Source organism: Ambystoma mexicanum, chromosome 5p (assembly GCF_040938575.1).
Source record: "Ambystoma mexicanum isolate Mex_15411 chromosome 5p, UKY_AmexF1_1, whole genome shotgun sequence".
NCBI classification, from domain to species: domain Eukaryota; kingdom Metazoa; phylum Chordata; class Amphibia; order Caudata; family Ambystomatidae; genus Ambystoma; species Ambystoma mexicanum.
This window is the reverse complement of record NC_090930.1, coordinates 990,433,265-990,460,078: the sequence shown is the minus strand read 5'-3', so window position 1 is coordinate 990,460,078 and position 26,814 is coordinate 990,433,265. Positions and strand designations below refer to the sequence as shown.

The 26,814-nt window shown below is 53.1% G+C and overlaps 1 protein-coding gene across 1 annotated transcript; it reads left to right on the top strand.

The window, feature by feature from the left end:
* Window positions 1-665: 665 nt before the first annotated feature.
* NRN1 (neuritin 1) lies at window positions 666-25,576 on the top strand. Its single transcript, XM_069613462.1, has 3 exons — window positions 666-896; window positions 10,541-10,685; window positions 24,430-25,576. Exons 1-3 carry the CDS (start codon window positions 842-844, stop codon window positions 24,668-24,670), a joined length of 441 nt encoding a protein of 146 aa, XP_069469563.1. The 5' UTR covers window positions 666-841; the 3' UTR covers window positions 24,671-25,576.
* Window positions 25,577-26,814: the final 1,238 nt, after the last annotated feature.

Below are 26,814 nucleotides of genomic sequence, written 5' to 3'. Positions count from 1 at the left end.
CCCGGAATTCGGGGAGAGGGGCGCTGCACTGCCCCTGGAATTCGGGGAGAGGGGCGCTGCACTGCCTGCCTGCCCCCCAGTACCTGGCAGATCCCGCCTTGTGCCGACTATAATCGGCCTGACTTTCATTCAGTGGTGCCGGAGAATTTATAGGCGCCCGAACAGTGAGGTCCTCCTCTCGGCCCCTCCCACAGTATACGCGCCTCTCTCCCCAGCAGAGCTCACCTTACTCCTCCCCGGCCAGGGTGTGAGGGGGGGGGTTCTTCTCTCCTCCCCAGGAAAGGAACGTCCGTCCCCAATCTACGAGGCCAGACTCTGCTCCCTCTCCAAAAGTGGTATGCTCCCCTCACACACCCTCCCCGCAGCTGTGGTTTCCTCCCACCAACTACAGGGGGGGTCCTCCCCCCAACCCCCCCTCTCCCAGTCTCGGGTCTTTCCTACTGCCACGCCCCCATGCCACACAGAGGGGCGTCCTCCCAGGCAGGGGGCACCCTTCTCTGCTAACATTGGGGATTGGGTTCCCCACCCACGGCCGGGCCCACGTCGCCCCTCCCTCCTGCACCGGTGCCCTCCCTCCCTCCCAGGCAGCGGCGGTAGTGCTGGTGGGCGGGGGCTCCCCAGCCTCCTCCCTCCTCCGCGGAGTGCACCGCCCGGGCTCTCTCTTTCCTCTACCCCTTCACCCACTCCCCTTTTCCTTCCTTTCCCACTCGGGCTCCCCGGCTGCACCAACATCACGGCCGCCGCCGTATTTCCGGGCGATGCCGGTGCTTGCGTCTCCGCTCCCGCTTTTCCAGCTAACGATTTAAGCTCTGCAATCTCCAATGGTTTTACTAAATGTAGGATGGGACTTAAGTGGAACGGCCGATACATCCCACTGATCCTGGCCGTGCAGCTAGGTAAGTGTGCGCCTCCTGCCGCACACGCCGCGTGCCGCGGCATCGCCCCCATGGGGTATGAGGGGTGGGGGGGGGGGATATGCACAAGTCGGGTGCAAATGTCTTCAAAGCTTGGGAAACGTGCCGTTTGATGTTGCGGGTTGAATGGACTAGTGCCTGCGTGTGAGTGTGCAGGTTCTGCCAATGTGTTGGTCCCCTTGCCCGTGCCCATTCGTCTTTGTCCAGTGAGGGGCATATTTAATGCATAACGGATGAAGATGCCGTCCGCGAGCACACGGCTGTATTTCTTGGGGATGCGCTGGAAGCGGGGTGAGCTGCGAAACTGCGCAGGGGGCGTGCGATTCTGGGGGTGCGGGCGCTGGGGGTTGTGGTGTTGGGAAGAGAGAAGGCTGCGCGATTCTGTCACAACCCAGAAATGAGGGGCAACGAAACCACCTACGTAGAGTTCCTACTTATGCCTCTTGGGTCCATTTTTATCTTTACAAAGATATACACATAGGCGAATTGTTTTCACACCGTTTCAGATCCGTTTGACGCGTCGGTAGTATTCGTAACATGCTAAAAAAAATAAACAATGTCCCGGTCCTTGCGTGTTCTCTGCAGTGCTCCACGGGAGCTTTCATGGAAGAATACTCTTGTTTCAGACACATGTCTATTTAAACGAGCGTGTGCCTTTATAGAGAATATATAAACACATATTATTTGATGAATGGGTTGCCGTCGTTGATATTTATTTATTTATTATATGTATATAGCGCGCCTAACCCTAGGGCATCTGGGCGCTTGTTCGCGGTCAATGATTTAATAACCTGTCTTCCATGAAATAGCTGGTGTGGTTGGGGTTCCTGCGTGTAAACGCGCATGGACTGTGCGTTCCGCCAGTCAGATCGAGCAGAGGTTTCCTGGCCTCGGACCTAACCTAGAAGCCATTTTCCTGCGTGAATGGATCGCCTGTTCTGCAGCGTATTTAAAATAAGGTACAGCCGCCCCTGAAAAGGAGACGGGCCGATCGTGTGTAAAAAGAAATCGCATTTGAACGGGTTCGCCATTTGCAAGACACACATGAAAGGAGGCTCGCAGCGGGGCGCCTGTCTGGTTCCGATCCGCTCTGATGCTGGAGTCGGCTCGCCAGGATTTCCGGCTTGCCCCGGAATTGCCCCAGGGCATTGGCACCCCCGCGGGAGCCCTGCCTTGCCCCTGGCTGCTGAATGCGGCACAGACGGCTCACTGCCGCGGCTGGTTCTTGGCACCTCGGCCGCCTAATGCGCTGACAGATCGCCCTTTAATGACGGGTTCACACCCCCAGAGCTGCCTGAAATCCAGTTAGGGAGACGCCTGGGGGGCCATTCCTAGCGTGTGATCGGTGTCAAGGTCACGGGCTGCCAGGATCTCATTATGTGCCAATGGAGGTTCTCTCACACGCGCACACACACACATGCACGGGGGGGGGGGGCGTCTATTTCCCCGGGGATATAGAACATAGTCTACAGGCGGTCAGAAAAATAGCCAGACATAATGAACATAATATATGTGTTCTAGAGGGGAGTATGTGTTCTCGTGTATGTGCACAGGGCTGGACATGCTCGGCGCCCTGGTAAATGTGCGTGCGCATGAATGTGTACCATGTGTGTGCTTCCATGTGGGCATGTATCACACCAAAACAATTGAGGTGGCTTGAAAGAGCTTGGAGAAAAAAAAACGTTCGCCTGAAATTCAAATGTTTTCCTTCTTTGTTCTTTTTCTCTCCTGATAATTGATTTATTTATGAATGTTTAACTGGTGTGTAGCAGCGCCTTGATGCCCCCGGGCTCAGGGCGCTTTAAAAATGAAAAACAATAAATAAAGCAGGATAATGCATGCGAGCCACGTCCTGCACTCCACAGCAATGGAGCATCTCCTGACACACACACGTCTTCTGTGTCAGATGCTACACAGGTCAGGGCTGGGGCTGGCGGCAGGCGTGCACGTTTGCTATGTACTCCCAGGGACGCTGGTCAGAGTGAACGCACAGGTGAACGGTTCCGCAGATCTGCCTGTGTTGGGCGCAGGAGTGGGGGTCTCCTTTTATCTGACTTTCTCCCACATCTCATCCACGCATGAAGCACGTCTCCACAGCCCCCCGCGAGCGCCAAGGCCCAGCGCGCGGTGACTGTCCCTTTAGCCCCGGGGCCTCTGAAGATATACATTAAGGTGCTTGTCATGTAACAGGGTCGTCAATATCGCCACTTATGTTATTTTGGCGCTCGAGTGCCTTCTTCGTTCTAAGTGTTGTCCGGCATTGTTCGGCTATTGTGGATGTTATCTTCGAATTGTGTATTGTTTAGTTCTGTGTTCGCGAGGCCGTGTGAAGCTCTACAAATCGAAATTAATTCGGATACGTGGGACTTGGACACCCCTTATTAACTTTAATATCCATAATACACACACGCATAATGTCCCATACTTTAGGACTGTCCCTCCGATGGCGTTCAGCTTACAGCGCCTTGGGACCAGACCCATGCTGAAAGGCGCTATGCAGATGGCGAAATGATGATGGTAATGTCGGCAGAGCAGGGGAGGCGGGAACCCCCATGGGGCAAGGTCGCCCCTCCTTCCTTCCTGGATATTGGGTGGGGGCTGTCAGTTAACTGGCTTCATTCAGATCTGTATTAGGGGCGGGGTGGGGGGGGGGCAATGCAAGAGAAGGCGCCTGTCTCACTCTCTCTCTTAGACGCATGAAGGAGGGAATTCCTGTCCCAGGTGAATGGACACTCCCACTCTCCATTAGAATCCTGGGAAAGGCCGCCCCGTCCCCTGTCACATCGCGCCTCGGATTGCACGATTCATCCACCAGTACAGTCCTTGTCACCCCCCCCCCTCCCCCGCCCCCCGAAAAAACAACTTAAAATCAGTCTGTCACCCATACGTCATGCCAGCCACGGACATTCCACAGCGCCCCATGGCATCTGTCATTGCCACACTTGTCGAGTGTGGGCGCTATAAAAGCCAAACCAGTGCTGCTTCAATTGTTAGACAGTGTTTCTGGCACTACATTCCAACACACAGACCGATATTATGATTTTTCTATATTTTCCGCCCCGTTCTTTCTTCCCTTCTTCCCCCGCCTCTCCCACTCTTCCTTCCTTTATCTCACGTTCCTTTCGTCTTTTCTTCTTCCCTACTTCTCTGTCTTAGACGCCCATCCCTCTCTTCCTCCTCCTGCTCTGCATCGCCCCCTTTCTCGGCCTGTGTGGGGGCGACATTGCCCATCTGCCTGGGTGCCCGCGTGGCTAAGGGCAGAGCCGAGGCCCGCACCGTGCAGGCAGCGTCCCTGACACCCCGGTCCCCCCGGCCCGGATGGTCGCCGCCACCCGCAGGCCTTCCTGCCCTTCATTGGCGGCCGGCTTGATGGGGATAAAGGGCCGGCGCGCCGCTCCGCCTCGGCGCACACAGCCCGGCCTGTCGGAAGTGCCGCCTTTACGCCTTATTTTTACAAGCAGGTCAATTGCCCGAATCCAAAGTCAACCAAGCGAGCGACGGGAAAGCAAACCCTTCTGACCCTTGCCCCCGCCCCGCAGCGGCAGGATGCCCTCAGCCACGGCCCCCCTCCCGGAACAGCCACTGCTCTTTCGCCGACACCCGTGGGAGTTCCCGTCCTGAGCGCTGACCCATTTGCAAGAGCATCTTTTATGAGCATACCACCGACGGCCCCTCCGTGCGTCCTGCGGGGTCTTCTGTTCGGCAGGTTGGGGGAGGGGCCTGCCTGCCTGCCATCCTTCCTTCCCTCCCTCCCTCCCCCCTCCCTCCCTCCCTCCCTCCCTCCCTCCCTCCCTCCCTCCCTCCCTCCCTCCCTCCCTCCCTCCCTCCCTCCCTCCCTCCCTCCCTCCCTCCCTCCCTCCTTCCTTCCTTCCTTCCTTCCTTCCTTCCTTCCTTCCTTCCTTCCTTCCTTCCTTCCTTCCTTCCTTCCTTCCTTCCTTCCTTCCTTCCTTCCTTCCTTCCTTCCTTCCTTCCTTCCTTCCTTCCTTCCTTCCTTCCTTCCTTCCTTCCTTCCTTCCTTCCTTCCTTCCTTCCTTCCTTCCTTCCTTCCTTCCTTCCTTCCTTCCTTCCTTCCTTCCTTCCTTCCTTCGCGAGAAGAAGAGTTGATGGGGGTGGGGGGCAGGTGTATGATCTCACCCTGCACACCCCTCCGCAGATTGATTTATTGATTTATTTATTTATTTTTTGCATTTGTATAGCGCAAGGACAGCCCAGGGGCATTGTGGCGCTGTTACTTGTGAGAAAACTTAGTTTCAGTGGGTACAGGGTTCAAACCTTAGACAGTATTGTACATAATATGCACAGAGGGTCGTTGTTACAAAAGACTAGTCGCAGTAGTGAGCATTGAAGTACCCCTGAGGAAGGGGAGGGACGTCCCATCAGCAGCAAGTAGGGATGATCAGGCGAACAGGGCAGTTTTCCTAGCCTTGCTGAAGGCAGTGGGTGATGAAGGTTCGGCTCGCAGGGAGGTGGGGGGGGGGGGCTGTTCCAGTGCAGGGAGGCGAGGTAGGGAAAGCTGGCACCTCCTGCTCTCGCTCTTTTGGCCCTGGGTACGGAGAGCATATTGACATTAATTTACCGATTCACAGATTAATCGCGCGTGCCTCTCAACACACCCCAAAATACACACACTCTCCCATCACTCAAGTGCGAACGTGTGGAGGCTTTCTCTAACACCCGGATTCACACTTCAGCACCCCCCCCTACCCCTCCAGCCCCCCTCCGCGCACACATCGTGATGACCTCACTTCTCTTCATTTGTTTTAACGGGTGCCACCGCGGAGAGTGGGTATTTCAATGGTTTGAAGCGAGGTGGGGAGGGGTGGAGCGGCCTTCGAGCCGTGTACAACGGCAGCACCGGTAGGAGGGGAGCCCTCAAACAGAAACCGAGTGCTGGGGTGCCGACGGTGCACACATCCACACAACCACCGCCGCAGTTACACCGGGGCCCTCGCGAGCAGTGTCGTGCCCGAATACCCACCGGGTTCTGATGTGTTACACACGCACAGATTGCACGTCGAACCTGGCGGTGCGAATTGCAGCAGTTAGCTGCGAGTGTTCCGTTCTACGCGCTTGGATTCGACTAACGGTCTTCTCCGTTTTAATTATTTAACACGGCGTTTGACGGTTGTATTGTCTTAACGTTCTCTGGGGGGCGGGGGGGAGGTTAATTCCGTTCATTACAGTTCTGTTACCATTGTTTGCAGTAGCCAATCTGTAAAAGCACACGAATAAATAAAGTGCAATATTAGACCTCTGTTTACTGCGCCACAGACCTGGCGTACGCAATAAAGCTACGAGATGACACATTACGACTCTCTTAAATATAAGAACGGATTTAAATAACAGTTATTGCTGCTAAACACGGCGATTCATATCCGCAGGTACCGAAGGAGGGTGGTTTCAAACGTAGGTTGAAAGACGGTTTGGAAGTGGGGTGAATGCACCCTGTCATCTGGGGGACGCGTTTACACGGCACTTCACCCCGCACCCCCTGCGCCCTAGAATGTGCACGGATTCAGCGCCCCCTTCACTTTTGCAAAAATCCTCACAGAGCCGTGGAGCGCGCGCTCATTATGCGCTGCGTTTCCTGACGTTGTTATTATTCTCAAGCGTCACTCGGTTCAAGTGAAACCTCGTCCACTCACGGGCACTCGACTCCACACCCGCAGGGCCTGATTTACGGACGTCTTCTCCATGGCACTGCCCCCATTGTTAAAACATTTTTGTAAATCAGCCCCAATTTGTCAGAAGAGGACACGTGAACGAAATATACAAAAAATAAAAATAAAATAACGAAACAAAAAGAGGCCCCGGCTGCAAGAAATGGGCAGGCTTTACTTTCGGGGACCCCTGGGCCCGCGGACCTGGAAAGGGGGGACCGGCCGCTGGGTTTGGGGCCTCCTCGTGGATTCGGCCGCCCTACATAGAATGCCCGTGCCCCGTACTGCGCCTTTAATTGCGCGGGCGCAGAGGATAACATGGGTGCGATGCGGATTTCGCAATTTAAAACAAAACATTAAACAATGCTGGCTCGGTACAATGTCTGCAAGTTTAATCTGGCAATTAAAATAAAAGTGGGTTGAACGGGTCATTTGTATTGCATGCTTTTAATGTCTTTTTTGGGGGGTGGTGGTAGTGCTCATTTCAGCCATGCCTTGCAAATAACAATAACGATAAACACCTGTCGGAGTGGGGGCTACATGTAAGGACCCCATTAGTAATTTCATGATATACACGGCGACAGCACTGTGTGGCGTTCGCGCTCCTAACTCTCCCGAGAAGCATCGAATGTCCCGTTGCAGCCGGCACACGGCCGACGAGTCCGGGCTCCGCGCTCGAACGGGCCTGGTCCGTTTCTTGGCGGCTTCATGTGCAAAAAGTGGCCCGACTCCTGCGGCGGCTCATTTGCCAGCACCGCATGCGGTCGCACTTTCCAGCACCGCATGCGGTCGCAAGCAAGAGCTGTCCCTGGTAGTCTCTGTGAAAAAGCGACTCTGTGGCGGTGGCTCACTTTCCAGCACCCCATGCGCTCGCAGGCACACAGCTTGCGCTGTCCATGGTAGTCTCCCTGTAAAGGCAACGCGGTGGCTCACTCTCCAGCACCGCATGCGGTCGCAGGCACACAGCTCGCGCTGTCCATGGTAGTCTCCCTGTAGAGGCGAGGCTGTGGCGCGGTGGCTCACTCTCCAGCACCGCATGCGGTCGCAGGCACACAGCTCGCGCTGTCCATGGTAGTCTCCCTGTAGAGGCGAGGCTGTGGCGCGGTGGCTCACTCTCCAGCACCGCATGCGGTCGCAGGCACACAGCTCGCGCTGTCCATGGTAGTCTCCCTGTGAAGGTGACGCGATGGCTCACTCTCCAGCACCGCATGCGGTCCCAGGCATACAGATCACGCGGTCCATGGTAGTCTCCCTGTAAAGGCGACGTGGTGGCTCACTCTCCAGCACCGCATGCGGTCGCAGGCACACAGTTCGCGCTGTCCATGGTAGTCTCCCTGTAAAAGCGACGCTGTGGCGCGGGGGCTCACTTTCCAGCACCGCATGCGGTCGCAGGCACACAGCTCGCGCTGTCTATGGTAGTCTACCTGTGAAGGCGACGTGCTGGCTCACTCTCCAGCACCGCATGCGGTCGCAGGCACACAGCTCGCGCTGTCCATGGTAGTCTACCTGTGAAGGCGACGCGGTGGCTCACTCTCCAGCACCGCATGCGGTCGCAGGCACACAGCTCGCGCTGTCCATGGTAGTCTCCCTGTAAAGGCGACGCGGTGGCTCGCTTTCCAGCACCGCATGCTGTCGCAGGCACACAGCTCGCGCTGTCCATGATAGTCTCTCCGAAAAGGCTACGCCGTGGGTGCGAATCCAAAAAGTCTATTTATTGCACGGAGAGAAATATATGTGTAGTTTTCACTAGAAAATGTGTATTCTGGCCAGCGCGCGTATGCCAAGCAGACGTGCCATCTGTTTCGCAAGAAGGTCAAGTCGAGGTATGTGTATCCGCGTGGAGAGCGGTGGGCGGGCGTGAACACGTTTATTGAGCTTTTGCTTTCACGCTCTCCAAGAAGCTTAAATACAACATACAGACTGTGCGGCGTGGGGGGCGGGGGTCTGTAGTGATAACCAACGCTGGTCGCTGCTGCACGCACTACACACAGCATCGTGTATCGGAATAACCTAAGCATGGGTGTCTGCGGCTATATTCCAATCTCCCCTGCCTGTTTGATGTGCACCTGGAATGGAACGGCTGCTCATAGCTCGGGTCCGATTGCAGTCTTGCTGCTATAAATTGCCTTAATAACAGCTATAAGAGGAGTTGCCATTTTGATTTTAATGCATTCTTGGGGTGGCCCCTTGCTTTTCGTGCTCTCTCGCGATAGCTGCAGGGTGCCTGCAGGCTGTGTGCTGTTGCATCCGCGTGACTCCATTGTGGGGGAGCGATATGGGGGCATAAGGCAGGTTACATTGGGTGCGTGTGGCAGTGGGGAGAGAGGACTGTAAGGGGCGAGAGAGGGCTGCTGTGTGGCAGTGGTGGAAGTGTACGACAGGAAGTAGTGGAACCATGTTCCCTGCTGGCCTGCACCCACTCCCCACAAACCCCATCACCACGTCCCCTCCCACACACAATAAACACCCCCAAACATTGTGGAACGTGTGCAGTGCACTGAAAGTGCAAGTTTCAACTTCTTTCTACACTTTTATTTTAAAACGAAACCATTCCGGAACGGTTTCTTTTTAAAATAAAAGTATAGGAGCTGTGAAAGGTAATTAAAAAAAGTACAGGAGCACCGCTTCCGACCGCTCCCGCTCACTTCGACCACTTGTGCGAGATCTGTGCCCGACAGACCGTGCGTGTCTTGTGAGGTCTGCGTGGGGATGCCATTGGACGGTAACATGTAAAATGGACGGTGAAAGATGTGGACAGAGTTCAATGAGGTCTATGTGACTTCTGTGTGGGTTCAAATAGCTGTGTGCAGTCTGAGACGGGCTGCAGCGGTGGACTTCTTTAAGGGTTGTAGGCTAGGTTGCTGGTGAAATAGCTCAGCAGGTTAAACACGTGCTGCTGAGATGTGTGTGTGATCAGCAGGTCGCAGGTTCGAATCCTACAAAGCCAACTAAGACTTTGAAACGTTAGTGACGTCAAATCCGTTCTAATTTCGTTGGATAATAATGATTGTATGCGCACATGCGCAGTAGCCTTTGGTGGAAGTCCTTTCTACGTACCAGCTAAGTTATATTGCTCTCCGAGAGATGCGGACGGTTGCCACATCAGGCTGTATTGGGCCTGTGGGACTTTCCCATTGAAAACACTTTTGTAAATCATATCCCTTGTTTTTTGTGGGAAGCTATGGATGTGCTCGGTATAAGCCTCACTGTTTTAGGAGGGATCTTTGGATGTAAGGCAGGCGGTGCTGCTGTGTGAGGTCTGTGTGGGGTGTAGGACAGACTGCAATGAGGGGAACTGTATTTGTAGGATTTGTCAGAGGTCTAAGGGAGGATGTGCTCTGTATGGTGCCTAAGGTATGCTTTTCGGGGCCATGTGGGCTGTTTTATGGGGTTCTTGTGTTGGGTGCAAGCCTCCAATGTAGCCTTCCGCAAAGCTGTCAAGACACTACTCTTCGGCTAATCCTGACTACGTGCCATCAGTGTACTCTGCTTTCTGTATACAACGCTATCAGTATGCCTGTCTGTAATATTTGTATTAAGTTTGTAATTATGTTTCAATGCCAGTCACACGCATCTTGTAACTAAGCTCATCACATGCAACAGTGCCTCGATGCCCAAGGGCTGTTTGCGAGCTCTATAAATTTAAAGACATGAAAATAAATAAATAAAAGGCTACCCTGAGAAGGATTTGTATAGAGTCTAAGGGAGGATGTGCTCTATATGTCGCCTAAGGTATGCGTTTCGGGTCATGTGAGCTGTTTTATAGGGGCCTTGTGTTGGGTGCAGGCCAGGATACCCTGAGAAGGATGTCTATGGGGGTCTAATGGAGAGGGTGCTCTGTCCGTTGCCTAGGGCATGTTTTGCGGGGTAATGGGGGCTGTTTTATGGGGGCCTTGTATGGGGTGCAGGCCAGGATTGGATGTTGGCGCTGTCCAGGCTCACCAGTGCTGCTCTGTCTGTCCACAGCCTACCTGGTGCAGGCGGTGAGGGCAGCGGGCAAATGCGATGCCGTCTACAAGGGATTCTCGAACTGCCTGCTCACACTGGGCGACAAAATGGCCAACTACCCGCAGGACATGGACGATGACAAGAACCTCAAGACCATCTGCACGTAAGTCCGCTTTATTATGAAACATTCAACGCAGAAGACGCCTGTGCACCTGGGCCGTGTACTGATGTATGTTCATGGGTTAACCTGCAGAATTAATGCATATGTAGCCCTTCTTTCTTTCTTTCTTTCTTTCTTTCTTTCTTTCTTTCTTTCTTTCTTTCTTTCTTTCTTTCTTTCTTTCTTTCTTTCTTTCTTTCTTTCTTTCTTTCTTTCTTTCTTCCATTATTCCTTTCCATCTTCTCCTCTCATCTCCTTTACTTTTCCTTCCCTTCCCTTCCTTCCTTTCCCTCTTTCCATCCTTCGTTTCCCTCTTTCCATCCTTCGTTTCCCTCTTTCCATCCTTCCCCTCTTTCCATCCTTCTTCTCCTCTCCTTTTCCTTCCTTTCCCGCTTCCACACTCCATTCCTTGTTTCCTTCCCTCCCACAGCCTTCTCACAATTGTTCTCCAGGCCATTTCTTTGCCTCGACACACTCTCCCTCGCCTTCAAGCACGGACACACCCCTCCGCACACATATGTACAGTCTCCCCCCTAATGCTTAATTCTCACACACTGGAGAAAGCACCTGCGACTTTCTTGTCATCCCGACTCACAAATTAACGTTCACACTCGCTGGCACAGGCTCCAACACTGTTTGCTGGTGTCTCTCGTGTACACGCCACTCCCCCCTCCCGCCGCGCTCGTCCTCGCGGCGCGCACAGATGGCGCTGCCATTAATTTGGCTCCGGCGGCGCCAGTTTCCGGGCTTCAGAGGAGGGTCGGCCGGGGCGCCAGACTGTTAGTGCACGTGCTGCATATCGGCGCACGGGCAGCGGCGAGCGCCGCTCTAGGGCCCTCATCTCTGGGGCCGCGGGAGAGGCCCTCTAGGCGAGAACGCGACACCTTATTTAAATGCCCCTTTGATTAGTGGGAGCGGGGGTCCGGGGGTGGCAATCCTTATGTCAAGCAAGGAGAGAAGTGTCTCCCCTTCCTCCCTCTGCGTCCACCGCAGCGGACAGGAAGTAGTTCCATTGTTCATTTGCCGCGTGCAACCCTAATAATATTGATTCCATATTTTATGACGTTTTCTGCATTCCAAGACGTCTTGTAATGTTGTTAGTAACCTTAGGCCTTTTTGCTTCGGCAAACTGGGCTTCCTTCTATTTTTTCGTTCGCCAACGTTCATAATGTTTTATTTTTGGTTGACCGAATGTTCATAATGTTTCATTTTTGGTTTTATTCTTGACCTGTGTTCATAATGTTTTTTTTTTGTTGAACTATGTTCATAATGTTTTATTTTAATTGTTGACCTATGTTCATAATGTTTTATTTTTTGTTAACCAAATGTTCATAATGTTTTATTTTTGTTGACCTATGCTCATATATATATATTTTTTTTACCTGAATTTAATAAGACAAAACTTCGGTAGAGAAAATGTGGTGTTCGTGTTCTGCAACGATTACAGCCCCCCCCCCCCCCTCCACCCCGCCCTCCCTCAAACAGGGCACTACATTAAAGATCTGCATATTGTTTCATATAAACGAAGGCCCAAACCAAATGGTAATGGGTATTCATAAAAACATGTCACTAAGGAGTAATTATTAAAAGTTGCACTTTACAAGGAGGCCTGGCTACTTGACTTGACCCCTTTGCTGCCGCAAACACACTTTATAGACTGCGGCGCAAGAAGTGGGCGTAATTGAGCGGCTGGTGCGTGCGCGCTTCCACATGCGCCCCTTCCTTAGAAGTGGAGCGATGGCGGGGGGGGGGGGGTCTTGCTGGACAGCAGGCGACCGGAGATTTAGCGCCCCCGGGGAGACGCAATTACAGCGGAGATATTGCACGCGAGGCGCTCTGGCCGCCTCCCCGGCACCTCGGCTTCTCATTAATTATCTCCAAAGTGCCAAATATCCAGGCCTGCCACCCCTCTGGGGAGCTCGTAAATGAGCGCAGGCGAGAGTGCTCTGGGACACGGGGGGGGGGGGAGGCTGGGGTGCGGGCTGAGGGGGGCTGCCCCCCCCCTCCTCACACCGTACGGGGCGTGGAGGTGACATGCCTGGGAAGGCCACAAGCCAATCGAATGCCGCCGTCTCTTTCAAATTCCTCTTGCATTTTTACCCGAGGAGTTCAATGCACCCGTGTTATGTGCACGCAGTGTGCACTAGGGGGGAGCCCCCCCCCCGCCCTCACGGGTTGGGTTCCTCGTGGATGTAGACCTCCGTTATTGTGAAGGGAGAGATTGGATGTAAAACAAACGTCAGGGGCGTCTCTAGAGAAACCGACCTGCTCGGTGACGCAGCCTTGAAAGCTTCCGTGTTCCGTCAATGAAGGCTCACATACTGCCTTCAAAATGGTGAGTTTTCCGTTTCATTCATTACACAGTACTCAAAAACAAAACTGGGGTAGTTCATCTCACTCTGCGCCAACCGTTGAGGTGTTTTGGCAGTGTGGCCTATCGCTGCCCCAAGTACTGTGAGGGTGCGCTAACCGTTGAGGTATTTTGGTAGTGTGGAATATCGCTGCCCCAGGTACTGTGAGGGTGCGCTAACCGTTGAGGTGTTTTGGTAGCGTGGACTATCGCTGCTCCAGGTACTGTGAGGGTGCGCTAACCGTTGAAGTGTTTTGGTAGTGTGGACTATCGCTACCCCAGGTACTGTGAGGGTGCGCTAGACGTTGAGGTGTTTTGATAGTGTGGACTATCGCTGCCCCAGGTACTGTGAGGGTGCGCTAACCGGTGAGGTGTTTTGGTAGTGTGGACTATCGCTGCGCCAGGTACTGTGAGGACTATCGCTGCCCCAGGTACTGTGAGGGTGTGCTAACCGTTGACGTGTTTTGGTAGTGTGGACTATCGCTGCCACAGGTACTGTGAAGGTGCGCTAACCATTGAGGTGTTTTGGCAGTGCGGACTATCTCTGCCCCAGGTACTGTGAGGGTGCGATAACCGTTGAGGTGTTTTGGCAGTATGGACTGTCGCTGCCCCAGGTACTGTGAGGGTGCGCTAACCATTGAGGTGTTTTGACAGTGTGGACTATCTCTGCCTCAGGTATTGTGAGGGTGCGCTAACCGTTGCAGTGTTTTGGTAGTGTGGACTATCGCTGCCCCAGGTACTATGAGCGTGCGCTAACCAGTGTGGACTATCGCTGTCCCAGGTACTGTGAGGGTGCGCTAACCGTTGAGGTGTTTTGGTAGTGTGGACTATCGCTGCCCCAGGTACTGTGAGCGTGCGCTAACCAGTGTGGACTATCACTGCCCCAGGTACTGTGAGGGTGTGCTAACCGTTGAGGTGTTTTGGTAGTGTGGACTATCGCTGCCCCAGGTACTGTGAGGGTGCGCTAACCGTTGAAGTGTTTTGGCAGTGTGGAATATCGCTGCCCCAGGTACTGTGAGGGTGTGCTAACCGTTGACGTGTTTTGGCAGTGTGGACTATCGCTGCCCCAGGTACTGTGAGGGTGCGCTAACCGTTGAGGTGTTTTGGTAGTGTGGACTATCGCTACCCCGGGTACTGTGAGGGTGCGCTAACCGTTGAGGTGTTTTGGTAGTGTGGACTATCGCTGCACTAGGTACTGTGAGGGTGCGCTAACCGTTGAAGTGTTTTGGTAGTGTGGACTATCGCTGCCCCAGGCACTGTGAGGGTGCGCTAACCGTTGCCGTGTTTTGGTAGTGTGGACTATCGCTGCCACAGGTACTGTGAGGGTGCGCTAACCATTGAGGTGTTTTGGCAGTGTGGACTATCTCTGCCCCAGGTACTGTGAGGGTGCGATAACCGTTGAGGTTTTTTGGCAGTATGGACTGTCGCTGCCCCAGGTACTGTGAGGATGCGCTAACCATTGAGGTGTTTTGGCAGTGTGGACTATCTCTGCCTCAGGTACTGTAAGGGTGCGCTAACCATTGCAGTGTTTTGGTAGTATGGACTATCGCTGCCCCAAGTACTGTGAGCGTGCGCTAACCAGTGTGGACTATCGCTGTTCCAGGTACTGTGAGGGTGCGCTAACCATTGAGGTGTTTTGGTAGTGTGGACTATCGCTGCCCCAGGTACTGTGAGTGTGCGCTAACCAGTGTGGACTATCACTGCCCCAGGTACTGTGAGGGTGTGCTAACCGTTGAGGTGTTATGGTAGTGTGGACTATCGCTGCCCCAGGTACTGTGAGGGTGTGCTAACCGTTTAAGTGTTTTGGCAGTGTGGACTATCGCTGCCCCAGGTACTGTGAGGGTGTGCTAACTGTTGAGGTGTTTTGATAGTGTGGACTATCGCTGCCCCAGGTACTGTGAGGGCGTGCTAACCGTTGAGGTGTTTTGGTACTGTGGACTATTGCTGTCCCAGGTACTGTGAGGGTGCGCTAACCGTTGAGGTGTTTTGGTAGTGTGAACTATCGCTGCCCCAGGTACTGTGAGCGTGTGCTAACCAGTGTGTACTATCACTGCCCCAGGTACTGTGAGGGTGTGCTAACCCTTGACGTGTTTTGGCAGTGTGGAAATTCGCTGCCCCAGGTACTGCAAGGGTGTGCTAACCATTGAAGTGTTTTGGCAGTGTGGAATATCGCTGCCCCAGGTACTGCGAGGGTGCGCTAACCGTTGAGGTGTTTTGGTAGTGTGGACTATCGCTGCCCCAAGTACTGTGAGCGTGCGCTAACAAGTGTGGACTATCACTGTCCCAGGTACTGTGAGGGTGCGCTAACCATTGAGGTGTTTTGGTAGTGTGGACTATCGCTGCCCCAGGTACTGTGAGCGTGTGCTAACCAGTGTGGACTATCACTGCCCCAGCTACTGTGAGGGTGTGCTAACCGTTGAAGTGTTTTGGCAGTGTGGAATATCGCTGCCCCAGGTACTGTGAGGGTGTGCTAACCGTTGACGTGTTTTGGCAGTGTGGAATATCACTGCCCCAGGTACTGCGAGCGTGTGCTAACCAGTGTGGACTATCACTGCCCCAGGTACTGTGAGGGTGTGCTAACCCTTGACGTGTTTTGGCAGTGTGGAATATTGCTGCCCCAGGTACTGCGAGGGTGTGCTAACCATTGAAGTGTTTTGGCAGTGTGGAATATCGCTGCCCCAGGTACTGCGAGGGTGCGCTAACCGTTGAGGTGTTTTGGTAGTGTGGACTATCGCTGCCCCAGGTACTGTGAGCGTGAGCTAACAAGTGTGGACTATCGCTGTCCCAGGTACTGTGAGGGTGCGCTAACCATTGAGGTGTTTTGGTAGTGTGGACTATCGCTGCCCCAGGTACTGTGAGCGTGTGCTAACCAGTGTGGACTATCACTGCCCCAGGTACTGTGAGGGTGTGCTAACCGTTGAAGTGTTTTGGCAGTGTGGAATATCGCTGCCCCAGTTGCTGCGAGGGTGTGCTAACCGTTGAAGTGTTTTGGCAGTGTGGAATATCGCTGCCCCAAGTGCTGCGAGGGTGTGCTAACCGTTGAAGTGTTTTGGCAGTGTGGAATATCGCTGCCCCAGGTGCTGCGAGGGTGTGCTAACCGTTGAAGTGTTTTGGCAGTGTGGAATATCGCTGCCCTAGTTGCTGCGAGGGTGTGCTAACCGTTGAAGTGTTTTGGCAGTGTGGAATATCGCTGCCCCAGGTGCTACGAGTGTGTGCTAACCGTTGAAGTTTTTGGCAGTGTGGAATATCGCTGCCCCAGGTGCTGCGAGGGTGTGCTAACCGTTGAAGTGTTTTGGCAGTGTGGACTATCGCTGCCCCAGGTGCTGCGAGGGTGTGCTAACCGTTGAAGTGTTTTGGCAGTGTGGAATATCGCTGCCCCAGGTACTGTGAGCGTGTGCTAACCAGTGTGGACTATCACTGCCCCAGGTACTGTGAGGGTGTGCTAACCCTTGACGTGTTTTGGCAGTGTGGAAATTCGCTGCCCCGGGTACTGCAAGGGTGTGCTAACCATTGAAGTGTTTTGGCAGTGTGGAATATCGCTGCCCCAGGTACTGCGAGGGTGCGCTAACCGTTGAGGTGTTTTGGTAGTGTGGACTATCGCTGCCCCAGGTACTGTGAGCGTGCGCTAACAAGTGTGGACTATCGCTGTCCCAGGTACTGTGAGGGTGCGCTAACCATTGAGGTGTTTTGGTAGTGTGGACTATCGCTGCCCCAGGTACTGTGAGCGTGTGCTAACCAGTGTGGACTATCACTGCCCCAGGTACTGTGAGGGTGTGCTAACCGTTGAAGTGTTTTGGCAGTGTGGAATATCGCTGCCCCAGGTACTGTGAGGGTGTGCTAACCGTTGATGTGTTTTGGCAGTGTGGAATATCGCTGCCCCAGGTACTGCGAGCGTGTGCTAACCAGTGTGGACTATCACTGCCCCAGGTACTGTGAGGGTGTGCTAACCCTTGACGTGTTTTGGCAGTGTGGAATATTGCTGCCCCAGGTACTGCGAGGGTGTGCTAACCATTGAAGTGTTTTGGCAGTGTGGAATATCGCTGCCCCAGGTACTGCGAGGGTGCGCTAACCGTTGAGGTGTTTTGGTAGTGTGGACTATCGCTGCCCCAGGTACTGTGAGCATGCGCTAACAAGTGTGGACTATCGCTGTCCCAGGTACTGTGAGGGTGCGCTAACCATTGAGGTGTTTTGGTAGTGTGGACTATCGCTGCCCCAGGTACTGTGAGCGTGTGCTAACCAGTGTGGACTATCACTGCCCCAGGTACTGTGAGGGTGTGCTAACCGTTGAAGTGTTTTGGCAGTGTGGAATATCGCTGCCCCAGTTGCTGCGAGGGTGTGCTAACCGTTGAAGTGTTTTGGCAGTGTGGAATATCGCTGCCCCAGGTGCTGCGAGGGTGTGCTAACCGTTGAAGTGTTTTGGCAGTGTGGACTATCGCTGCCCCAGGTGCTGCGAGGGTGTGCTAACCGTTGAAGTGTTTTGGCAGTGTGGACTATCGCTGCCCCAGGTGCTGCGAGGGTGTGCTAACCGTTGAAGTGTTTTGGCAGTGTGGACTATCGCTGCCCCAGTTGCTGCGAGGGTGTGCTAACCGTTGAAGTGTTTTGGCAGTGTGGACTATCGCTGCCCCAGGTACTGCGAGGGTGTGCTAACCGTTGAAGTGTTTTGGCAGTGTGGACTATCGCTGCCCCAGTTGCTGCGAGGGTGTGCTAACCGTTGAAGTGTTTTGGCAGTGTGGAATATCGCTGCCCCAGGTGCTGCGAGGGTGTGCTAACCGTTGAAGTGTTTTGGCAGTGTGGAATATCGCTGCCCCAGGTGCTGCGAGGGTGTGCTAACCGTTGAAGTGTTTTGGCAGTGTGGAATATCGCTGCCCCAGGTGCTGCGAGGGTGTGCTAACCGTTGAAGTGTTTTGGCAGTGTGGAATATCGCTGCCCCAGTTGCTGCGAGGGTGTGCTAACCGTTGAAGTGTTTTTGCAGTGTGGAATATCGCTGCCCCAGGTGCTACGAGGGTGTGCTAGCCGTTGAAGTTTTTGGCAGTGTGGAATATCGCTGCCCCAGGTGCTGCGAGGGTGTGCTAACCGTTGAAGTGTTTTGGCAGTGTGGACTATCGCTGCCCCAGGTGCTGCGAGGGTGTGCTAACCGTTGAAGTGTTTTGGCAGTGTGGAATATCGCTGCCCCAGTTGCTGCGAGGGTGTGCTAACCGTTGAAGTGTTTTGGCAGTGTGGAATATCGCTGCCCCAGTTGCTGCGAGGGTGTGCTAACCGTTGAAGTGTTTTGGCAGTGTGGAATATCGCTGCCCCAGGTGCTGCGAGGGTGTGCTAACCGTTGAAGTGTTTTGGCAGTGTGGAATATCGCTGCCCCAGTTACTGCGAGGGTGTGCTAACCGTTGAAGTGTTTTGGCAGTGTGGACTATCGCTGCCCCAGGTGCTGCGAGGGTGTGCTAACCGTTGAAGTGTTTTGGCAGTGTGGAATATCGCTGCCCCAGTTGCTGCAAGGGTGTGCTAACCGTTGAAGTGTTTTGGCAGTGTGGAATATCGCTGCCCCAGTTGCTGCGAGGGTGTGCTAACCGTTGAAGTGTTTTGGCAGTGTGGACTATCGCTGCCCCAGGTGCTGCGAGGGTGTGCTAACCGTTGAAGTGTTTTGGCAGTGTGGACTATCGCTGCCCCAGTTGCTGCGAGGGTGTGCTAACCGTTGAAGTGTTTTGGCTGCGTGGAATATCGCTGCCCCAGTTTCTGCGAGGGTGTGCTAACCGTTGAAGTGTTTTGGCAGCGTGGAATATCGCTGCCCCAGGTGCTGTGGAATATCGCTGCCCCAGGTGCTGCGAGGGTGTGCTAACCGTTGAAGTGTTTTGGCAGCGTGGAATATCGCTGCCCCAGTTGCTGCGAGGGTGTGCTAACCGTTGAAGTGTTTTGGCAGCGTGGAATATCGCTGCCCCAGGTGCTGCGAGTGTGTGCTAACCGTTGAAGTTTTTGGCAGTGTGGACTATCGCTGGCCCAGGTGCTGCGAGGGTGTGCTAACCGTTGAAGTGTTTTGGCAGCGTGGACTATCGCTGCCCCAGGTGCTGCGAGGGTGTGCTAACCGTTGAAGTGTTTTGGCAGTGTGGAATATCGCTGCCCCAGGTGCTGCGAGGGTGTGCTAACCGTTGAAGTGTTTTGGCAGTGTGGAATATCGCTGCCCCAGGTGCTGCGAGGGTGTGCTAACCGTTGAAGTGTTTTGGCAGTGTGGACTATCGCTGCCCCAGGTGCTGCGAGGGTGTGCTAACCGTTGAAGTGTTTTGGCAGTGTGGAATATCGCTGCCCCAGGTGCTGCGAGGGTGTGCTAACCGTTGAAGTGTTTTGGCAGTGTGGAATATCGCTGCCCTAGGTGCTGCGAGGGTGTGCTAACCGTTGAAGTGTTTTGGCAGTGTGGAATATCGCTGCCCCAGGTGCTGCGAGGGTGTGCTAACCGTTGAAGTGTTTTGGCAGTGTGGAATATCGCTGCCCCAGGTGCTGCGAGGGTGTGCTAACCGTTGAAGTGTTTGGCAGTGTGGAATATCGCTGCCCCAGGTGCTGCGAGTGTGTGCTAACCGTTGAAGTGTTTTGGCAGTGTGGACTATCGCTGCCCCAGGTGCTGCGAGGGTGTGCTAACCGTTGAAGTGTTTTGGCAGTGTGGAATATCGCTGCCCCAGGTGCTGCGAGGGTGTGCTAACCGTTGAAGTGTTTTGGCAGTGTGGAATATCGCTGCCCCAGGTGCTGCGAGGGTGTGCTAACCGTTGAAGTGTTTTGGCAGTGTGGAATATCGCTGCCCCAGGTGCTGCGAGGGTGTGCTAACCGTTGAAGTGTTTTGGCAGTGTGGACTATCGCTGCCCCAGGTGCTGCGAGGGTGTGCTAACCGTTGAAGTGTTTTGGCAGTGTGGAATATCGCTGCCCCAGTTGCTGCGAGGGTGTGCTAACCGTTGAAGTGTTTTGGCAGTGTGGAATATCGCTGCCCCAGGTGCTGCGAGGGTGTGCTAACCGTTGAAGTGTTTTGGCAGTGTGGACTATCGCTGCCCCAGGTGCTGCGAGGGTGTGCTAACCGTTGAAGTGTTTTGGCAGTGTGGACTATCGCTGCCCCAGGTGCTGCGAGGGTGTGCTAACCGTTGAAGTGTTTTGGCAGTGTGGAATATCGCTGCCCCAGTTGCTGCGAGGGTGTGCTAACCGTTGAAGTGTTTTGGCAGTGTGGAATATCGCTGCCCCAGGTGCTGCGAGGGTGTGCTAGCCGTTGAAGTGTTTGGCAGTGTGGAATATCGCTGCCCCAGGTGCTGCGAGGGTGTGCTAACCGTTGAAGTGTTTTGGCAGTGTGGACTATCGCTGCCCCAGGTGCTGCGAGGGTGTGCTAACCGTTGAAGTGTTTTGGCAGTGTGGAATATCGCTGCCCCAGTTGCTGCGAGGGTGTGCTAACCGTTGAAGTGTTTTGGCAGTGTGGAATATCGCTGCCCCAGTTGCTGCGAGGGTGTGCTAACCGTTGAAGTGTTTTGGCAGTGTGGAATATCGCTGCCCCAGGTACTGCGAGGGTGTGCTAACCGTTGAAGTGTTTTGGCAGTGTGGAATATCGCTGCCCCAGTTGCTGCGAGGGTGTGCTAACCGTTGAAGTGTTTTGGCAGTGTGGACTATCGCTGCCCCAGGTGCTGCGAGGGTGTGCTAACCGTTGAAGTGTTTTGGCAGTGTGGACTATCGCTGCCCCAGGTGCTGCGAGGGTGTGCTAACCGTTGAAGTGTTTTGGCAGTGTGGACTATCGCTGCCCCAGGTGCTGCGAGGGTGTGCTAACCGTTGAAGTGTTTTGGCAGTGTGGACTATCGCTGCCCCAGGTGCTGCGAGGGTGTGCTAACCGTTGAAGTGTTTTGGCAGTGTGGACTATCGCTGCCCCAGTTGCTGCGAGGGTGTGCTAACCGTTGAAGTGTTTTGGCAGTGTGGACTATCGCTGCCCCAGGTACTGCGAGGGTGTGCTAACCGTTGAAGTGTTTTGGCAGTGTGGAATATCGCTGCCCCAGTTGCTGCGAGGGTGTGCTAACCGTTGAAGTGTTTTGGCAGTGTGGACTATCGCTGCCCCAGGTACTGCGAGGGTGTGCTAACCGTTGAAGTGTTTTGGCAGTGTGGACTATCGCTGCCCCAGGTACTGCGAGGGTGTGCTAACCGTTGAAGTGTTTTGGCAGTGTGGACTATCGCTGCCCCAGGTACTGCGAGGGTGTGCTAACCGTTGAAGTGTTTTGGCAGTGTGGACTATCGCTGTCCCAGGTACTGCGAGGGTGTGCTAACCGTTGAAGTGTTTTGGCAGTGTGGAATATCGCTGCCCCAGTTGCTGCGAGGGTGTGCTAACCGTTGAAGTGTTTTGGCAGTGTGGAATATCGCTGCCCCAGTTGCTGCGAGGGTGTGCTAACCGTTGAAGTGTTTTGGCAGTGTGGACCATCGCTGCCCCAGGTACTGCGAGGGTGTGCTAACCGTTGAAGTGTTTTGGCAGTGTGGAATATCGCTGCCCCAGTTGCTGCGAGGGTGTGCTAACCGTTGAAGTGTTTTGGCAGTGTGGAATATCGCTGCCCCAGTTGCTGCGAGGGTGTGCTAACCGTTGAAGTGTTTTGGCAGTGTGGAATATCGCTGCCCCAGTTGCTACGAGGGTGTGCTAACCGTTGAAGTGTTTTGGCAGTGTGGACTATCGCTGCCCCAGTTGCTGTGAGGGTGTGCTAACCGTTGAAGTGTTTTGGCAGTGTGGACTATCGCTGCCCCAGTTGCTGCGAGGGTGTGCTAACCGTTGAAGTGTTTTGGCAGTGTGGACTATCGCTGCCCCAGTTGCTGCGAGGGTGTGCTAACCGTTGAAGTGTTTTGGCAGTGTGGAATATCGCTGCCCCAGTTGCTGCGAGGGTGTGCTAACCGTTGAAGTGTTTTGGCAGTGTGGAATATCGCTGCCCCAGGTGCTGCGAGGGTGTGCTAACCGTTGAAGTGTTTTGGCAGTGTGGAATATCGCTGCCCCAGGTGCTGCGAGGGTGTGCTAACCGTTGAGGTGTTTTGGTAGCGTGGACTATCGCTGCCCCAGGTGCTGCGAGGGTGTGCTAACCGTTGAGGTGTTTTGGTAGCGTGGACTATCGCTGCCCCAGGTGCTGCGAGGGTGCGCTAACCGTTGAAATGTTTTGGCAGCGTGGACTATCGCTGCCCCAGGTGCTGCGAGGGTGCGCTAACCGTTGAAATGTTTTGGCAGCGTGGACTATCGCTGCCCCAGGTGCTGCGAGGGTGCGCTAACCGTTGAAGTGTTTTGGCAGCGTGGACTATCGCTGCCCCAGGTGCTGCGAGGGTGCGCTAACCGTTGAAGTGTTTTGGCAGCGTGGAATATCGCTGCCCCAGTTGCTGCGAGGGTGCGCTAACCGTTGAAGTGTTTTGGCAGTGTGGAATATCGCTGCCCCAGTTGCTGCGAGGGTGCGTTAACCGTTGAAGTGTTTTGGCAGCGTGGAATATCGCTGCCCCAGGTGCTGCGAGGGTGCGCTAACCGTTGAAGTGTTTTGGCAGCGTGGAATATCGCTGCCCCAGGTGCTGCGAGGGTGCGCTAACCGTTGAAGTGTTTTGGCAGCGTGGACTATGGCCGTCCCAGGTGCTGCGAGGGTGCGCTAACCGTTGAAGTGTTTTGGCAGCGTGGACTATCGCCGCCCCAGGTGCTGCGAGGGTGCGCTAACCGTTGAAGTGTTTTGGCAGCGTGGAATATGGCCGCCCCAGGTGCTGCGAGGGTGCGCTAACCGTTGAAGTGTTTTGGCAGCGTGGAATATCGCCGCCCCAGTTGCTGCGAGGGTGCGCTAACCGTTGAAATGTTTTGGCAGTGTGGACTATCGCCGCCCCTGGTACTGCGAGGGTGCGCTAACCATTGAAGTGTTTTGGCAGTGTGGAATATCGCTTCCCCAGGTACTGTGAGGTATAGCCAGACCTTGGTTTGCAAACATTGGGTTGAGTACCTGAGTACGCCCTTTAGTAATGTACCACGAAACGTTATAGAAGAATATAGAAAATTGCCTTTATTGTGAAGGGTGCCCTTATGTTGACACGTGTTTCGACCAACTATTGTCTTTATCAAAACTGGGCACTTATCCTTAAAATATCCTACCACTCCGAAGGCGTGCGACATCAGTATGCACACGAACCTGTGGGGTTAATTCCCTGGTTCCTGATGTTTCATGGATCCCCGTGTTGAAGTGGGATCCCGGACCTGATGGCGCACCGCGTTATGTGTGCTGTACTTATTTTAACTTAAATGGGAACCTTTCAGGGCAAAGCAGACCCGAAGAAATATCCTACACATTCATTTCCACCAGTGACCTGAAAGTGCACAGAGCCATCCATGTTCGCGAAGTAGAGAGACCCCAGTACTGCCATCTTCCCTGTGACTCTGGGGCCAGCTATTCATGTGACGGGTTCAAAGTGCACTGGAAGTAAGGCTCCTTTGCCATACCTTTTTTATATTTTTGCTGGTTGGCTACAGGCATGTACCGAAAAGTCCCTTCTTTGTCAATGCACATTGTATTTTCTCTAGGGTGGCCAACCAAAGGCCAGCAACCCACCGCCTGCTACCCCTCACCCTTGCTTATTTTAATGTTATGTATTGTTTTATCTGCCACCAGCAGGAGTATGCACAAAACATTAATTAAAAAAAGGCCTTACGCAAAATCCCCACCTGCATCACAGGTGCAGCCTACATCCACAGAAGTGGGTATAATTTACATGCGCTAAGAGGACCCGCTGAAAAAGAGACACTGACCAAACCCAACATTTTACGTTAACAAGATAAGTAGGGAATTGGAATAATGTTGCTTCAAACGCTCAGATATTTCAGTGAATCCCATGAGCGTTTGAGAGCAGACTCAGCTACTCGCCCCATTCTCTCCAATATCCCCCCAAGTGAGGCACAGACACAAGTTGAGTCATTCTCCTGTCATTGAACTGGCTTGATGTGTTATAAGGTTAACCAAAAACAGGCACTGTGACAGGGAATGTAAAATTAAGATGGGTTTCCACATAACATATATCTACAGTATTGTTGTGTTGGCATGTGTTTTTGGGTGCATTTTTGACCTGTGTCCTTTGAACTTTGGCTTTTGTTTAAGTCCATGCATGTAATTTATGTCGGGGGTGAGGGGCATACGGTCGTCCCTGGGTGTAGCTATATACTGTTACTTTGTGATTGTGGGGTTTGTTAACATGTATGCATGCTGTTGTCTAGAAGGGTAGGCCAATGTTGAACTTGGGATATTGTGTCGCTCTCATGGCCCACGACATAGTGGGGTCAGCATCACAAATGCATGCAGATTAATTGGCCAGGGACGTTTGTAGAGCCTGATGATGTCCACTCAAGAGTTTGAGAATCTCATGCCAACATGCTCGTGTTGTTTGTTGTTCCCCTCCTCTATCTAGATACTGGGACGACTTCCACGCTTGCACCATCACCGCCCTTACGGATTGCCAGGAAGGAGCAAAAGATATGTGGGAAAAACTGAAACGGGAATCCAAAAACCTCGATTTCCAAGGCAGCCTCTTTGAACTCTGTGGAGGAACCAACGGCTCGCCCTCTTCTGTCCGCCATCTGCTCCTGCCTGCCTTCTTGCCACTGCTCCTGGCCTCCCTCTCTGCCCTGGTCACCTGGCTCATCTTCTAGGATCCTCTGTCTGTCCTGGAAGCCCCAGGCACTCACTCCATGGACAGTATCTATAGAGGAAGCACCTGCCCCTTGATGGGAGCCGCAAGTCTCTGGGATCGGATCTGTGGCAGAAAATCACACCTTTACTTTGTCTTTTAATTTGCCAAATGTTACCAAACCGCGAGCAGCAGCAACAGCCAAAACCAGACCTCATCTTTGCGGATCTCTCTCCAGCCAAGAATAGGAGCCTCCAGCCCTGGTTTTCTTTTCGCAAAATAAAAATAAGAAAAAAACTCAGGAACGGCCAAGGGCCAGCAGATATCAATACCAATAAACGCGCGAATAAACCAGGGCCGGGCTCCACATTAAGCGGAAACGTTCAAGGAAAGAGTTCGAGGTGGGTGTCCTCCTGTCAGGGGAAATATGTGGTGAATCGTTGACGGTCCTCTGCGTCCCACCATCGGGCCTCAACAGAATCGATTGGCCACCCCATTGCAAAAATTTAAAATATAAAAGTTCAAGAGGGAAGAGAAGGAACTGCCATGGAAAAAGAGTGCCTGAAACCAGAGTGGAAGATTATGGAACGCTGCTATGGGGCCACTGTACTGTAGCTTTACTCGCTGTTGCCAAGGCATCTTTCCGACGTCACTGCCTTTAGTTCCATTTCCTTGTTTTAGATGTTGCACATAGTAAATCTAAATATTAAACCCGTATTAACAAACATACACGCACAGGGGGCTTTACATGTATTAACGTAACTACCAGAAGGAAAAAGAGCAACATTTTCAGACAACCAGAGCCTTGATTTTAAGAGAATAAATAACAGATGTAATAACAGAGGTTTATTATAAACTCAAATCAGCAAAAAAGAGATATTTGCTACAAAGTATAGTAAAAAGTATTAAATAAATATTATTGTTTGAAGTTACGTTTTCTTGTTTTTTCTAAGTTTTAGATTTTTGTGTTGGTTGTCTGTTGTTTTATGGTTGCACAGTGGTTATTCCTGTGGTGAGCGTTGTCTTCCAGCAAGCTAAGGAAGGCATGCATAAAAACTGCCTAGACAATGAGAGGGAAAACACAAGCGTGGGGTTTCCTCCCTGACCATGTGCGAAACCCAACTTCAGTCTTGACTCTGGAGTGAAATCTCAGGTACAGATCTTCAGGGCGTTGGTTGTAGTCCAGGGTTTTTCCTGGGGATGTTTCTTTCCTGCTACGCTTCCCGACACCCTTTTTGCTCACTGTACCAGGTGAAAACATACACATTCGGGCGAGTCGAGAAGCAGTACAGAAAATGGATACAGATGTCTAGACTGGGAAAGTGGGTCTGGCAATCTGGACTGCGGCAACAGGTGTGAGACTGAGCCCAGTTTAAGAGAAGTCGGTGTACCGAGGGTATATAAAAAGAGTAACATTGCGGGAATATAGTCACCCAAAGTAGGGTTTAAGGATGGTAGTGGAAAGCCACATTCGGATGAGCAGCCTGAGTATTCCAGGGTCCATGTCTTTTTAACGACACATTGTATGTAGAATGCACATATACCGAACATTTACAAAGACAAAACAATCCCCACCACAACCCTTTCCCCACAAGATTGAACCCTTTACCCCACCCCCACATACGTTTTCGTTATGTTTTTCGTTATAAAGGATGCGTTATATGTGCATGACTTCATAAAAGTTTTGTTATGAAGACTGTATACCGTATTCCAGTACCAAATGCAAATACACTACCAGGTGTGGTACAAAGAGGATGAGTGATGATATGGGGACGACGTGTTAGAGACGACGTGTGCATCCTTTAAACAAAGATGCAAAGTGCTCCTAAGCTGTCATTTGACGATAGAGGAATGTTGGTACAGCTCTATCAATGGAATGACAGCTTAGATTCAATGGGTTAACAACGTTGGCCTTCGTATTTGCTTTGTAAAGTGCAGGACTACCCCAATGACCTCTCAGCACTAACCCTTCTATTGACTCTTCGTATCCTTGGACTGTGAGTTATTGACTATAAAAACAGGATTTCAACTGTTTGAGGAAAGCAAGGTGGTTGGGGTTGGTCGAAGGAGGCAGGCTGTCTCTTCCAGCAGTAGGTTGCCTGCAGAGAGGACGACCTGCTTGCTTGCTGCTTTGTGTACAACTCAGGGAAGACCAAGAGTGTGAGG